Raw genomic sequence first — 16,976 nt, 5'->3', positions numbered from 1 at the left:
CCTCTAAGGAAGGAGATTCCACCACCTCCCTAGGTAACCCATTCCAGTGCTTCACCACCCTCCTAGTGAAAAAGTTTTTCCTAATATCCAACCTAAACCTCCCCCACTGCAACTTGAGACCATTACTCCTTGTTCTGATACAGGGGTCGGCAACATTCGGCCCGCCAGGGTGCTTACCCTGGCGACCCCACGTGCCGAATGTTGCCGACCCCTGTATCAGAACAAGGAGTAATGGTCTCAAGTTGCAGTGGGGGAGGTTTAGGTTGGATATTAGGAAAAACTTTTTCACTAGGAGGGTGGTGAAGCACTGGAATGGGTTACCTAGGGAGGTGGTGGAATCTCCTTCCTTAGAGGTTTTTAAGGTCAGGCTTGACAAAGCCCTGGCTGGGATGATTTAGTTGGGAATTGGTCCTGCTTTGAGCAGGGGGTTGGACTAGATGACCTCCTGAGGTCTCTTCCAACCCTGATATTCTAGGATTCTATCACCCCATCACCCCGCTACTCAGAGAGGGCAGGAGTCACCACAAAGACTCCATGTTCTTTGTATTTACCAACCTGGCTACAGTTTGTAAAAACATGGCTCTGCTTTATCAAAGGCCTCCATCCCCACACTGGCAAACCCTGCCAAGTGAGAGCTCTGGAATGGGAACAGTGTCTCGGCCGGCCTATGAACCAATTTAGAGCGCACAGAAGCCTCCAGAAGACAGATAGGGGGGAAAAGAAGCCACAGAATGCAGGCGGAAAAAGCAATTATTAATAGTCTAAATGGAATTCTGACTACTTAAGCTTTATTTAAGAGTGCACCTGACTCTGTAATTACAGGGCCTTAATTTGTTTTCTTTACTACGCCAATAAATAAGGTGCATGTGGTTATTCTCTGCAAATACAAACAGGCGCTTTACAGACTGGCTGACTGAGAGCCAATGATTCGAGAAAGTGTTTAGAGGGAGTCACACTCTATTAGCGGGTCACCTGAGACGGGGGGTAGAACGCGATGGGGTTCACGGGGAGGGACTCAGCTCTCAGTCCAAGGAAAGGAGCTGGGGACAGGGGACCAGCATTGGCTGTTAAGGGGATGCAAGGGAGGCTGAAGGGACTTACACCTCTGGGACCAGCATCAGCCTATCTGAATGGAAAGGAAGGGGTGAGACTGTCAGGCCTCCCAACCAGCATGGAACTATGGACCTGATGGGAAGGATGGAGCAGACATACAAATACATTAATATCTAACGTACACCAGTCTGTGGCACTGTGGTTCCTTCTCTCCTCACTAGTTTGCATTTCTAGTCCAGCCCTCAGACCTTATCCCCAACCTCCTTGACAATGGCAACGGGATTGGGTTCCCCCAGATAACACCACCCGATTGTTTTTATTCTCAGTTTTATTGCTGTCCTTTTCTTTTTCTCTCTTGGGGGCGATTCTGGTGCCAGATTGGCAGCCCTGGCACTGATAATCTCTGCAGCGAGAGCTTCCTACATGCCATCACACTCCATTGACTGTTTCAGCCCTGAGCCATTTGGGGTAAGAACAGAGTTCAACCTCTAGAGCCCAGCCAATCCTGGACCTCTCTGCTGAGGCCCTCACAATGGCAGGGCCACTGAGTATCACTTGTAGCAGTGGGTTTCGTGGTAGCCCAGTCCCCAAAAAGGATCTGAGACCTACCAGATTTGTGTCATACAGTCAGCTAAGCTCCTAGAGTCCTTGTCTCCCCAGGACATTTGTTTCCTATTCTCTCCCAAGGGCACATTATTTGAGCAGATGGAGGTTGATGTTTATCTTTTGGAGGATGGGGAGAGGGAAGGTCCAGTTCAGTCAACAAGACAGAAAAACATAAATCCTACAGCCATCCTCTCCCCCACTGATGCAGAGGGTGTCCCCCACTGCAATGAGAACTCTGGGCTCCTGGCATAGGCAGCACTGTGCTTTGGGAGGGAGGGGTTTACGGCAGCTCCATCTTTTGCAGATCCCAGGATGGAAGCACAGTGAATGGGTCTCCCCTGGCCTCTGCAGAAGCTCTGCCTGAGTGGTGGGGGAAAAGGAGAGGGCAGAGAGATGGTTTCCCCTCCAGCTCCCTTGATATGGGCCTCATTTGGACATACCTCAGGAACTGGAGATCTCAGCTCCTTAGAGCATGGCACATCCATGACAAAGGCAGCACACCCTCCTACTTGGGAGGGGAAGGCAGCTGTGTTAGCCAAAGAGACCCCCTGCATCCTACCAGCTCTGCTTAGTAACCCTGCCCTCCCAGCTCCGGAAGAGCCTAGGGCAGAGGCATGCAGTAACAAAGGACCCACAAATTTAGCAACTACAATATCCCACAGGCTTTTTGGAAAGACCTGGAGCTCAAAGACAGTTGATCACATAAAGCGCAAATCCTCCCTGTGCTTAACTGAGCTGCTCTGAAACTGTTTGGCTGGGGAGTCTCTGCCTGACCTGATCCTTGTTACCTGGTGCCCAGGCCCAAAACTCTGACTGGTCACTGAAGCCCATGCGCAATACACATCAGACTCACAGCATCCAGAGTAGACCCCTCCTGTGAGTGGATCTCCAGAGCAAGCCAGGTGTTAGCCAAGATGACACCAAAGACTGCACAGTAAAGGGGCCAAGGACTAGAATCACTGTGGGGCCCTTGCCCAATAGCGAGGCCTCCAGAGTCTTGGCAAAAACCTGCCACAGGCCACAAGTCTGAATCTGACTCAGATCAAACCTAAATCTATCCCCCTCCTGTCAGCAGCTTCTGGACAAAGGAGTTAGGGTGACCAGACAGCAAATGTGAAAAATCAGGACAGGGGTGAGGGGTAATAGGAACCTATATAAGAAAAAGACCCAAAAATCGGGACTGTCCCTGTAAAATCAGGACATCTGGTCACCCTAAAAGGAGTTAGGGCATGTCTACACGGCAATTAGACACCCGCGGCTGGCCCGGGCCAGCTGACTCAGGCTAAGGGCAGTTTAACTGCAGCGTAGACGTATGGGTTTGGGCTAGAACCTGATCTCCAGGACCCTGCAAGGTGGGAAGGTCCCTGAATGAGCTCCAGCCTGAGTCTGAATGTTTACACGCCTTAGCCCAAGTCCTGCGAGCTCAAGTCAGCTGGCCTAGGCCAGCCACAGATTTTTAATTGCAGTACAGACATACCCTCAGTGGCCTCAGTTCAGTTACCAGTGGGGCAGGTATATCCACTTTAGAAAAACCACCCCCCAAACACATTTGGGAATAATTGTCCCCTTGTTGACAGACTCAGTGGGCCAGGAGACCTAGCTCTGCTCACTCCCAGAGGTGGGTGTGACGGGATCCCTGGGGCATAGCCTGGGACTGTGGGACCGTTCTGCCCCTTTAATTCTCTCCAGCCTGGGCTGGCTCCCACAATGCCTTGCAAGTGATCAGCAACAAACCCCTCCAGGCGCTGTGATCACTCAGCACAACAGCATGTGGACCCTCACACCCAGCTAGATTGCATGAATGTTCCCAGAGCCACTCATGAATCACACAGAGAAAGGCACCAGAGCCAAATCCTCCCCCCAGCTCCCAGCACTGTACATCAGAAATATATCGTCTTGCACTACTCAAGATGAGTAGTGCACATTTATTAATTGGTTCACCACTTCATCAGTGGGAAGTGGAGATACACCAGCCTTTGTAAAACCTGAGCAGATTTGCCCCACATTTGATACAAACTCACTGGTAAAGATAAACAGTTAAACAAGTTTATTGGCTACAAAAGATAGATTTTAAGTGATGTTAAGTGATAGGCAAAAAGTCAGAGCTAGTTACCAAAAGAAAAGAAACGATAACCACACAGTCTAAACCCGTGGTGGGCAACCTGTGGCCCATCAGGGTAATCCACTGGCGGGCTGAGAGACAGTGTTTACAGTGTTTCCCATTGGCCGGGAACTGCGGCCACTGGGAGCTGCGGGTGGCCATGCCTACGGACAACCAATGTAAACACTGTCTTCGACCCACCAGCAGATTACCCTGACAGGCCGCATGCAGCCTGCAGGTTGCCCACCACTGATCTAAACTCTCAACTCTATTAGACTGGGCAACATCTAAATTAAGCAGTTTTTTCTCACCCCACTGGATACTGCAGTCCATAGTATACAGATTTCCCCCTTGAAATCTGGGCCAATCTCCTCTGCTTAAGTCTTCTCAATGTTCTTGTTGCTTCCAGCATGGGTGGGTGAAGGAGAAAGACCCCGCATGTGGCCCCTGTGTCTGTTTTATAACCTCAGACCCATGTGCTTGGGAAGCACAAGTCCAGGCATGCGGAGTCTCCAGGCAAGGTTGAGCAATTCCCCTGGTGTGGCCCCATGCAGGTGAGTCGTTGCATTGTAGCGCCCTTGCTGGACAATGGTTGTTGATGGGTTGATTGACATCCCGCCCAGGTGTTGATTACTTTCCTTGCTGTTGCCTCTGGGGGGCTAATATCTGTCTGATTCCCCAATTTACAACATGTTTTAGTGACAACCCACAATTCTCATAACTTCATATGCATTCATGATATACATATATGGATAGAGAAATGACTTTCAGCAGATCGTAACCTTTCCCCGATACCTTACAAGGCATACTTTACATGTAAGATCACAATTATATAAAAATGAGGACTATGGGGGTTACAAGACACTCCCCCAAGGTATAGTATGTCACAGTAGGCTAAGGCTATTTATGGATCCATATACCTCCAGTCCAGGGTTTGTTTACATCAGTCACTCACTGCTCCCTCCGCCCCTTCCCACCCCCCCCCTGACACATCAGATACCAAGGACTGTGCGCAGGACCGACTAACCACTCAAGGGCAGCTATGTCCCCTGTTAGGGGGCACTGGAGTATTCAGACACTTCAAGAAGCTGAACGCTGTAAAACCTCTCAATGGCTTCACCTTCCCTTTCTTACTCTGTGCAGGGAAAAACTCATTCAGAGCCATTATCTTAAATAAACCCCAACAAACCAGAGCTCCTACAATTAGAGCTGGAGTAAGTGATCATCTTGATTGCACAGCTGGGGTCTGAAGACTTGTAAATGCATGGAGAAAGGAACAGAAATAGAAGAAGCTGGGAGAAGGCAGAGAAACCCAGCTTGTCTGACAGGAGGAAGCCTCTCTCAAAGCGGTGGGTGGAAGGGGAGAGAAGATAGAGAGGTGGATGGTGTTGGGATTTCCCCCAGAGAGGAAAAACCCCCCACCATCAATCAGTAAAGTAGTTTAAATCATTATGCAAGCTTTCCCCAAGATACAAGTCTGCCCCTCAACCCCAGCTTCCAGCACCCCCTGCGATTCCAGTCCTGGGCCCCAACACACCTGCACTGTGGCCCCTCAATCTTCCCCATTCAGCTGCTCAGTAATTCGCCAGTCAAGCACTTGGTGTTCGGTGCCTCAGAATCCCTTTGCAAATTATCCAAACCTCCAACGAACACACAGCGACAAGATCCCCAAAGGAGGTGGTGGAGGGCAAAGAGGCGATGTCCCCCTGCAATGCTGCATCCTCCCCTGACCCCTGGGTTCCACTTCTCACAGCCCTGGCTAGCGGAGCCTCAAGTACCGTGACAACACCACCCAGCAGGGCTTGGCCCTGACATGCAACTGGCTGTGGCTCATGGAGGCCATTCCCCTTGCTGGGGACGGGGGCAGTATTCCTTGATCTCACCAGCCATTCAACCCAGCTATTGCAGCCTGAGACTCCGAGCAGAGTGACATTTCCACTAATCCTTTTATCCCCAGCTCCAATGTGAGGCTGCCTCTGAAAATGTCAGGTCCCCAGCAGGCTGAACTCCTTCCGAGGCAGCGGCTGGCTAGGAGCCTGAAAGCTGCCCTGCCATGCTGGCGCAGTCTCACGTGCAGTCGCTCTGGAGGGGTCCCCCGAGTGCCACCAGATGTTCATGCGGCAGATCCAATGGCTGAGGTGAGATGGCCTGCCACACTCCGAGACAAGGGAGCCACAGGAAACTTAGATAGTAAAGCGGAGGGCAGACCATCTAGACAACCAGCAGCAGCCCAAATCCTGGTCCAGTTGGACTCAGAACCCTGCCCTGCCCCATCTATCTCACTCCGCTATCTCAGAAATCACCTCTTTGTGTTATCATTAAAGCCACTTCTCCTCTAGGACCAGGAAGTTTAAGAGCTAAGAACTTCCAGCCTTTTCGTGAGGTCAGACACCAAGATGAACAGCAAAGCGTGACAGAGAGCCCAACGTCTGGGCTCCTCCCATCATCACGCTACATTTTCTTACTTCAAATTAACCGCTCTTCACACTGTGAAATGCCCCAGAGTTAGGAGAGGTCTCCTCATTTGAGTGGCTGGCATGGTGACCAGGGAAGCTCTCCAGGGAGCAGACAGGTAATTCCAGAGATGATCCAAGACACTATAAGAAGAAGGTAACCGTGACCATCAGGCATGGAGAGGGCCCTACAGCAAGATGATGTGTCTGAACAAACAACCAGAACCAGGGGCTGAGCTTTCTTTGGACAGGAGTACAACAGTCAGAAGAACAGACGTATTTCCTCCTCTCTAGCTCCGTGCTCCCACGTGAAGGTTGAAGCATGCCTAGGACATACCACTGGAGCCCAGCTACTTAGTTTAAACAAACAAACAAACAAAGTTAAGGATAGTAACTGAACAATGTAGGTACCTATAGTAGCAGACCCAAGCACTTCAAGGCAAGGAAGGGAATCTCAAGCTAAGGATGTTTAAATCTTACATGGCCCACATAGTAAACAGACATTTCATCACCATACAGCAGCCTTCACTCTGACCCAAAATAAAAGTGATCTGTCCAGCCATCTCAAACTACAAACCTGAGCTCTTTCTGAAAGAGAAGTAATAATTGTATATGTACACACTAATGGCACATATTGATCAGCCTCTAATGAAAGTTCACCTACACAACATTACCAGGAATCAATAGTTATGCTCCTTACCTATTCTAGACAATATTATCCCCAAGAAACAGCAACCATAGCTACTTTACCCAACAATTCAACTGTCCAGTGCTAAATGCATTATGCAATTTCCCCATTCAACAGTATCTCATCAAAGAAAATATTTAGATTTCCCAACCAAAATAGCCAGGAGTATACATTAAAAAAAAAATCCATGGGTCAGAATTAAAACTGTTGTATTGTGATGAAATATGCATTCCTTTCTGCTCAGTAAGAACAGAGTGTGTTTATTAGGTGGGCAGTTCAAGTTCTGTGACGTCCTTAACTATTCATGTGTTTGATTTTAAGTGCTTGGGTTTTGCAAATGGCCTGTTAGATAAGTACACTGCTGTCACTTAGCAACTGTAACTAGCTTTCACAATGAAGCTTTTAGGCATTTGTGTTAACGTGAGCTCTGCGCACGGAATCAAGTGGCAAGTAAACCCCATCTCTTTTCACCAGTAACATGCCCATATGGATGGTAACACATGCCCTTAGAATCAGAAAGATGATTTTTTTTAAGTTATGACCAGTTTTCATTGAAATGGCTGACAGCATACGATTCAGAGCAGGCACATGGGCTCACACACAATGCACCAGAACTCTCACAATAACCAATCAGCCCGCCTCTAGTCCTTATGCTGGAGCTCAGAGGGAGCTGATCCCATATCACTCACTCAGACAAATTATTTCAGGCCCTTGATGTGCTTTGCACACATGCTGGTACTCCAGCCTTTTCTGAAGAGAGAGATGTCACCCATCAGCCTCCAGTGCTTGTACGTTCCATGAGACACAGTCCCACCTTCCCAGATACTCCTCTGGAAAACTGGACGCTACGTACTGGCTTGCCGCCTTCCTATACCAAATTCCAGAGCACCACTTCCTTACCATCTTCCCTTATCCTCCAATAACTTCCAGCAGGAAGTATCTGTGCCCGGGGCCCACCTCAAACGCACGTTTAACGAGTCAATAATTAGGAGCACAGCTGTCAGCCACGTGCCTGAAGCGACAGCAAGATCTGTGTCTGCAAAGCCCTCTGTATTTGTTAAATGTTAATGAGCGTTGCAGGCTCCAGCTCTGCACTAGGGCACGCTGCCACCACCACCCCGCCCGCAGTCCCCTGAACTCCACAGAAAGGGAAACTTCCGCTGCCGCTGCAGGGGTGCTAATGAGGCAAGCGCTCGTTACAGCCACAATCAAAGCCAGCCCAGTTCTTAGACACCTAAATGTGTCGGCTTCCCAGCAGGAGAGAACTGTTCAGTGCTCTCGCTTTCCCCACACCTCTCTCTCTGTGCCCTTGTCCCCCATCCCCTTCACTCTTCTCTTCTACTCCCTTCCTTAATTCACCTTTCATTACTGCTCGCTCCTTCTCCCTCCTGCATCTCTCCTTTCACCCTTGCCCCTGGCTTCCCCCCGAGGGGTGACAGCATTGGAGATAACCTTTCCAAAAGGGAACAGCAGGGCAGGGGGGCAACGTTACTCACATGTAGCGCAGATGAGGGTTCTTGGCAAAGGCTCGCGGCTGGATGCTGCGAAGTCCTGAGTTCCTGATTGTCCTGCAAGGAGATTTAAAAGGACAGTGATGAAGTAAAGACTGAGGATCAATGGGCACTCAAAACCCTTTGCTAAACTCGAGGAGACGGTCAAGAGACAATGCCCATAAAACTGAAAGCGACAGGCCGAGCAAGACAGTTTCAGGAGCGGACGCTCGGGGAGTTAGGGAGCGTGGGGAGGGTTGAACCCTTTAATCGCTCGCCTCAGAAGACCTGGGTAAGGTCACAAATAGAGAGGAGTCTGGTTGTCTCAATTTAATCTGATAGACCTGGTACTGTCAAGAGCAGGTGTAGCATGAGCAGCCGCCGTGCAAGCCTCTCCTATGCAGCTCTGCCAATGCACCGCAATCCTGACCCACAGCACGCCCTACTACTGCAGCCCTGGGCTTCCCCATGTAGCATTATCAATGCGCTTCGGTCTTTGACAGCCGCACTCCCTGCTACTCCAGTCCTGAGCTCCCAAAACACATCTCTGCCAGTGTCCCTCAATCCTGACTGCACCCCCCATGGTCCTTGCTACTTCTGGTCCAGAGTTTCCTTGGGCTCATTGTTCTAGAGATCTGTGATGGACATATACATCTTTTGGGGAGCACCACACACATTTAACTCAGGAGAAAATCCCTTTGCTTTGAGCACCTGAGGACAAGTGAGTTTTTCCCACCATGATAAGAAGAGCCAAGAAGGATTCTCTTCCTCTTGTGCTCTGGCAGAGCTAAATCAGCACCAGGGTCATGATTTCTTAATCTCCTCTATGGACAAAGTACCAGACTCCATTGCAGCTTTCCTACACTAAATCTCAACCAGCAGCCCAGGCTGCGTAGGCTGGGGATTGGTTCGGTGCACAGCTTGCTGGGGAGCCGAGTACAGGAAGCTGAGCGATATACTGTAGGTTTCCCACTGAAATAAGGTTGGAGAGTTACCACTTAACTCCTGGTGGACGTCTGTCCACATTACAAAACCATCGCCCAATATAATTCAGCGTCTGCTCGAGAGAGGCTCCAGTTTAAGGCACTAGAATGGGATCTGAAAGGTCTGGGCGCCATTCCTGGCTGTACCGCAGACTGACAAATCACTACCTCAGCTCCCCCTCTGTAAAATGGAGATTCGAATACTTCCCTACCTCACAAGGGTATGCTGAGGACACAGTCGCTGTGACTGCGAAGCACTCAGCTGCTACTGTGATGGAAGCCATGTAAGTAACCAGATAGATAGAAATAGCTGGCGCTTCACATCTTAGGAGAGCAGTGCAGCGTATGGACCCAGATCTGGCCTAGCAGGGGGTGATCCAGGTTAGGATTGAAGCGTATTGGCAGAGCTGTGTGAAGTTCACAGTCTGCCTGACCAGGGCTCCATCTAGGACTGGAAAGCTGCAAAAGTTAAGGAGAAAGGCAAGGTTCTACATCTGCCTGGGAACAGTCAGTCACGCTCTCACCATCATAGGTCAGAGGCCGTAGGATGAAAGGAGCAGTATTTCCCTGCTGCGACCTGAACTGGCTGCCCGCACACCACCCTTCAGGTCTCTCGCCCTCACACATGCATGATACTCACAGCCTTTGGAGTCCCGTGTACAGCTCCATGTCTACAGCATTCAGCGTCTGCAAGTTCTTCCAGTTCTCTATGTGTCTGTGGAGAGGAAGGAAAAGCTCAGCCCTCGGCACAACAGGACAGTCAGGTGAAGTGCTGCATGACACAGGAAACACCCAGGAAACTGTCTATAGGAGACATCCACTCCCTGGCTTTGTTCAAAGCCCTAGGCAGGGGGAGGGTGTGGGGAATAGACACTATTGCATATGTGGGTGTTGCATAAGCTGCTGCTCCCACACCCTAGAGCTCATGTGGTTTCCATTATAACCCCCAAAAAACTAATTTCTCTTGTTTCTTTTATTATTTCCAATTCTCTTCAGCTTTGGGGGTCAAGCCATCACCTTGGGTTTTCTCCGGTCCCGTCCTTTAATATTTGATTAAGGGGCCAATGGAGGCACCTGGGTCTAATGGTTAATGTAGCCAAATGGGAGGGAGGAGTTTGGGGCAAGTCATTTCCCCTCTGTGTTTGTCTCACTCTGCCCATGTGTAAAGCAGAGATAAGGCTCACAATCCCCACATGAGAGACACTAGCGTCACTGGGCAAAAGGCTGAGCTGCCCGACAAACAGATATGGTCCCTTCAGGGCTCAAGTGCACTCAGCTCTGACCCCCCAAGATTCAAAAAACCCCGTCTTCAATATGGGTCCAGCCCAGCGACAACATACAACATCCCCACATGCAAGAGCCAGAGTTAAGGGCCCACCTCGGGGCTCCTGGTCTCGAAGCTTCTGGAAGGCAGACACCTCTGAAAGCAGCCCTCATCACAAACTGATCCAGGGAAGGGACAGAGGGCTCTTCAGCCCCCAGACAGCTGATCCACCAACCAGAATTTGTATGGACAACGGTAGATCAGATTTCCCGTTTCCAATCAGCAGGCTCTTCAGCACATGGGGAAGGGGCACCCCTGCATACAATGGGGCAGAGGTGTCCCCAAAGTTAAGCGTGCAGAGCCACTGCAGGTCTTTCACCGGGTGAGGGAACAACAGCTTAGGAGTCAGCGGCAGGTTTGTGGTCCTGGGCTAAGCAGGGGAGCCTGTGGGGCTCCTGCTACGGGTGACCTCCATGACACTGAAGAACCATTTGAGTGGCGGCTCATCTTCAAAAGCCTCTTGGAGCCAGGGGACGTTGAAGGTCACAGGGATCATATAGGAAGGTGGAGCTGAGATGCACCAGAAGGCTTATGGGGCCAAGGAAACCTATTTCTCTCTCCACAGGGGATGTTCAGCTGCTACACACACGGGACACGGTTTTACAAAGCCTTTACGCAAAGCCTTTACAAGGCAGCTGCCTGCTCCAGTAACTGTAACTTTTGCTCTTCCCTTGATCAGAGACAGAGTAAGGAGGAACAGCACCATGGAGATATGATATGGACACGTGCCCAAGTTTGTGGCTAGGGCAATAATGAAACAGATGAATCTTAAAATAAATAAATTCCTCCAGACTGTCCCGGAGAGGCAGCTGCCCCATTCTATCTTCACCTGCTACAGACCATGCCGGCAGCTTCACGAAGGAGACCGCTTTACCCCAGTACCCTGGGAATGGGCCTCTTGCCACGGGCAAGGATTCTGCATGCGTAGATGGAGTTTAAACACCAATGGCGGGGGGCTATATTGTGCAACACCAAAGTGTTAAGAGTATCCTGGCCTTTTAAGGGGCCACACTATCAGCCAAAGGTAAGGTGCAAGATACAACTGGCCCCAGCCAAACCCAAGGAGTAAAAGAGCTACCAGGAGTTGAGCAGCTCCACCTGCGATGGGGAAAAGTCAATGATTTCCCCTCTACACGCCCCTGCTCTGAGCAGAAGGGCAGCTGTGGCAGCGGCAGGAACCTAGTCCCCATACCCAGAGACACACAAAAGCAAGGAGGGCTTGGGGGAAAAGCCTGGGGCAGCCAGCGGGGAGCAGGGGCTGTTGGGATGGGGTGTTGTAGCAGAGTCTGGAGGGGAGATTGTTTGGGGGGGGATGGTGAAGGGAGGGGGAAAGAGAGCCTGAGGCTACTGGGGGAAAGGATTATGGGGGCAGTAGGTGTAGACAGGTGTAGGGGGGACGAGGGGGAGCCCAGGCGTGAGTGAACCCCTGAAGAAGCTTCCTTTGTTCTGCCCCTTTCTGCACCATTCGCCCCCTTAGCCTCCCTGCTAGCAGCTATTGCTGCTGTCAATACCCCACCTGGAGCTCCCCACCCGACCCACCAGCAAGAGAAGCAGGGAGACGGGGGAGGAAGAAACGCCACTTGTCCATTGCAACCTGGCTCCACGGCAACTCCCCCGCAGCCGCTTTGCCTAGAGCCCGTTGGGCTGTGTGAGCTCTCTCTGGGATTGGTCTGCTTCTACGGCCCCATTCCTGTAGCACCTCACACTCTCTAGCGGATTTGTCCTCATCCCGCTCCTGTGAGGCAAGGAGCTATTAGAGATCTATTACAGGAGTGGGTGGGTGAGGTTCTGGGGCTTGCAATGTGCAGCAGGTCAGACTAGATGATCATGATGGTCCCTTCTGACCTTAAAGTCTACGAGTCTCTGAGCTATCGTTGTCCCCATTTTACTGGGGAAGCTAGGCACCGAGAGATTAAATGTCACATAGGGAGTGTATCAGAGCAGGGATCTGAATCCAGCTCACAAGTCCCAGTCCAGGGGCCCATCCTCCAGTCCGGAGGAAGAGGGATAACTCCTTCCCTGCCAAGCGCTGGATGGGGTCCATACAACCCCACCCTCCTTTCCTGGCAAGAGCTTGGATTTGCAAAGCAGGGTTTGGGGCTGGGGCTGGGGCTGGCAAACTTTTTGGCCTGAGGGCTGCATCGGGTTTTGGAAATTGTATGGAGGACCAGTTAGGGGAGGCTGTGCCTCCCCAAACAGCCAGGCATGGCCCGCCCCCACCCTGGTTCTTGCCCCCGATGCCCCCCCCCCGGAACTCCTGCCCCATCCAACCCCTCTCCCCCCCTTCCCTGACAGCCCCTCCCCGGACCCTTGCCCCATCCACCCCCACCCTGTCCCCTGACCACCCCCAGAACCCCTGCCCCTGACTGCCCCCGCCACCCCACTCCACCCAACCCCCCCCCTCCTTCCTGACAGACCCCTGCCCCCATTCAACCCTCCTGTTCTACCCCCCGACCGCCCTGACCCCTATCCACACCCCCTGACCACCACCCTGAACTCCCCAGCCCTCTATCCAACCTCCCCGCTTCCCGCCCCCTTACCGCGCTGCCTGGAGCACTGGTGGCTGGCGGCACTAGAGCCGCGCTGCCCAGAGCGCCAGGACAGGTGCCCAGCTGAGCCATCCACGCCACCGCGCAGCAGAGAGCACTGGGTCAGGCCAGGCTCTGCAGCTGCGCTGCCCCAGGAGCTCACAGCCCCGCCACCCAGAGCGCTGTACCAGCAGCGGGGCGAGAGGGAACAGCAAGGGAGGGGCCAGGGGCAAGCCTCCCAGGGCAGGAGCTCAGGGGCTGGGCAGGAGGGGCCCGCGGGTCGTAGTTTGCCCACCTCTGGTTTGGGGTGAGGTGATTTGGTTGGGGTGATTGCGATATACCGTATAACAGGAATGGAAGGACCTGGTCATACATTTAATCCAGACAGACAAGGTGGGAGAGGTAATATTACTTTTGTTGGGGAGAGAGAGACAGGCTTTTGAGCTTATACAGAGCTCTTCGGATCAAGGAAATGCACTCGGTGTCACAGCTAAATACAAGGTGGAACAAGCTGTTTGGCATAACTAGTTAACACACATTTCAAGGGGCCATTCAAGGTGAAGTGGCCACAGCAACACAGCATACCTATATTTATCCACTCTGCTAATGGGAGTGACAGGTGGGGTTCTACTCTTTGCTGGCTGGGGAGTGTTTATGTGACATGGTATCTGGCTTAGTTTGTAAAATGCGTCTTTACAATGAGTTCCTCGTGCACTTGAGGCAGTCGGACAGGCATGCTATAGAGAATGGGGGAGGAAAAAACAAAGCTGGCACTGCCGTATTGTTTAATTTCTATGGTATGTCTACCCAGCGAGCCTCAGAGCCCCGGTCTACAGACTGAGGCTCGCATTACAGTGCAAAAAACAGCTGTATAGACACTGGCTCAAACTGGAGGTCAGCCTCTGGAGCCCGTCCCTCCCTAGGCTTCAGAGCCCAAGAGTCTACACAGCTGTCAACCCGGGCTCTGAGACTCACTACCATTAGCTGTACAGATATACCCCGATAAGCACAGACTCCTGTTCGTGGGCCTCAACCCTGAGCTGGTGGGAGCCCAACCTAGAGAACAGAGGAGAGTTTTGTCTCCCCTGCGCATTCAGGGCTTGACCTCATTGCTGACACAGCCAACAAAGGGCTAGTTAACATCCACGACAATGGTCAGTTGTGTGAAGTGGACCCTTGTCTACAGGGAAGTGGAGCAAGACCCACCAATACATCACAGGTGGTCCACTGAGCAGACACACATACAAACCTAGGTTGAACTGGAATCAGTGACCAAGAGGTGACAGGCTCCTCATCCCAGTCCCTCTCACCACCCTTCACAGGACAATGGGATAATTTCTGCTCCCACATGAGTTTTCACATTGGAAACAGGAAGGCGCTTTCCCCATCCTCAAGCCTGGGGGAAGAACACCCTTCACACCAACAGACACACTCACGGGCTAAGCAAACTCAGTGGGAAACATGGGTTGGCGTGCAAAGCTCCTCCCACACTGAACTGATAAGCCATTAGGCCATAAGCTGCCAGCTCACTGGAGTCCTCTGAAGGCATCTAGCTCTACGCCTTACACGCCTTCCTAGCTCTACGCCTTACACTACAGAGACATGCCCAGAGAGATGCCTACACTACATTCTACATACAGTCCACACACACTCACACAACTTGTATCCTTGCCTAGTTAGTCTGGAGTGGACTTCCATGAGGATGCTCTCTCTCCACGACACCTGAGCAGATGACATGGCCCCTTTAGAGACACGCAGCTCAAGACCCACATTTGTGTTTGGATGCTGGGCTGCCAAATAAGCGCTGGATTCCAGCGAGCAAGCAGCACTCAAACAAACACACGCACAATGCAAATGCAAGCCGCGCATTTGACGCCGCACCCTTGTAGGGCAACCAGGAAATTGATTTGTCATCCAGGCGTATTATGCCTAGTGATCTAGACAGGAGCATTAGCTTTCAATTATCTGATATGTTTAGCATTATAAACAAACTGTCTGTCACACCAGCTTCAGACCATGCAGATATGAACATGGAGGTGTTGGGGGGAGAAGGGGGCCTTCTTTTCAAAGCAGCAGCCAATTGAATCCAGCTCTCTGCCTCTCCCCAGCTGTCAGGAGAAAGAAAGCCACAGGCCATGCAACTCAGGCTGACGGGTACTTAAAAAAGTCAATAGGTTCAAGGACTTCTTTTGAAACCCACTTCGGCATGTTTTGTGACTGGCGCGCCGATCTGGGAGGCCACTGCAATGCAAAACAGCAATTACCTGCGGGAATACCAATGAGCCGCTGACAATCCATTGGACCCACTGCCGTTTGCAGACAGGATGCTAGAGATCCTGGGTCAATTCCACGGTGTTTGGTGACGTCTCCAGGCAATCTCTATAGCCGCCCATCATCCTGCTAATGATTGCAGTACAGAGTGCACTCTGCTTCTGCCCACGTCACCACCCTTTCGGTGCCAATCCCGTTACAACGATACTAGCGAAGACTGATGCGAATTGCCAATTGATCCCAACGCATTTAACTAGCTCTGCGTCCAGGGGTCACTCTTCCTCCGCTGAACTTAACCTCTGCTAGCCTGGAAGATGCAGGCAGCCGCACAGCGACATGACACAAGGTTCAGGACAGAGAGGAAGTGACAAAGAATCCTCTCTCGGACTGAAACCACATGGGAAATTTAGAGCCAGCAAAATAATTCCCTGAGATGGAAGGAGTACGGCCAGGGATTGAGGGGCTACCACTCCGACTCTGGTAAGGAGTGCCGTGGGATTTGTGGACAGGGCCTTGGTTTTATGTTCCATCTGAAGAATGGCCCCCCTCCAGCAGCACACCAAGGTCCTGCACCGTGCTAGGGCACAGAGGTCAGCACTGACTCAGAGGGCATCACCTCCATTGTTCCTGCTGCTCATCACCTCCTACCCCCACACTGAGGCACTGGAGTCAGCGCGGATTCAGAAGGCCTGGTTGCCCCCTTTTGAGTCCCCCCAACACTGCTCTGCAGTGTTGTGCTGGGGCACTGGGGTCAGCACTCACTCAGGGGAGAGCACCTACACCCCGCCCCTGCAGCACCCGGAGTTTTCTCTAGGAGCCCCCTCTGTTATAACCCCAGTCACACCAGCGAGTGACGGCTGAACAGTTTCACGCAGGTTGCTGCTGCCCAGATGTTCACAGTCAGCGCTGAGCAGTTTCCCCCCTGCCCTTTAATTTTCAGATGAGTTTTTTTGAAAACCTCAGAACTCAGAGGCTCAGTCCAGGGATCAAAGGCAACAACTGACAATGAATAAATGAACAATTCCTGGCAAGTTCCACCAGATCAGAGCAGCAACAGACTTGGCTCCACCTCCCCACCCCCCACCGGCCTGCACTGGCTGGCTTTTGCTAAACCCTTCCTGGTAGGCAGGAAGGGGGGTGCGTGTGAAGAGGCCTTTGCCTTCCAGTGAGGATAAAAGAGGCCACCACACAGAGCGCCTCTGTTCCTCCTGCCTTAGTGTTCAGGTACGGTCAGCCTCTCAGTGTTTCCCAAACTGGGGCCGCCGCTTGCGTAGGGAAAGCCCCTGGCGGGCCGGGCCGGTTTGTTTACCTGCCGTGTCCGCAGGTCCGGCCAATCGCGGCTCCCACTGGCCACGGTTCGCTGCTCCAGGCCAATGGGAGCTGCTGGAAGCTGCGTGGGCCGAGGGATGTCCTGTCCCTCCTGACAGGAGATGCTTAGGGGGGAGGGATAGCTCAGTGGTTTGAGCATTGGCCTACTAA

General features: G+C 51.9%; 1 protein-coding gene across 3 annotated transcripts in view; it reads right to left on the bottom strand.

The window, feature by feature from the left end:
- Positions 1–16,976, bottom strand: part of NTRK3 (neurotrophic receptor tyrosine kinase 3) — a 332,474-nt gene that overhangs the window by 251,466 nt on the left and 64,032 nt on the right. For all 3 annotated transcript variants that reach the window (XM_034783964.1, XM_034783962.1, XM_034783963.1), the window contains exons 2-3: positions 10,015–10,089; positions 8,398–8,469 (exon numbers count right to left, since the gene is read on the bottom strand). In XM_034783964.1, the coding sequence (XP_034639855.1) occupies positions 8,398–8,469; positions 10,015–10,089 (147 nt within the window). The remainder of the gene's footprint in view (positions 1–8,397; positions 8,470–10,014; positions 10,090–16,976) is intronic.

The sequence above is a fragment of the Trachemys scripta genome, chromosome 10, assembly GCF_013100865.1.
Source record: "Trachemys scripta elegans isolate TJP31775 chromosome 10, CAS_Tse_1.0, whole genome shotgun sequence".
Lineage (NCBI taxonomy): Eukaryota > Metazoa > Chordata > Testudines > Emydidae > Trachemys > Trachemys scripta.
This window is presented reverse-complemented; position numbering and strand designations above follow the sequence as displayed.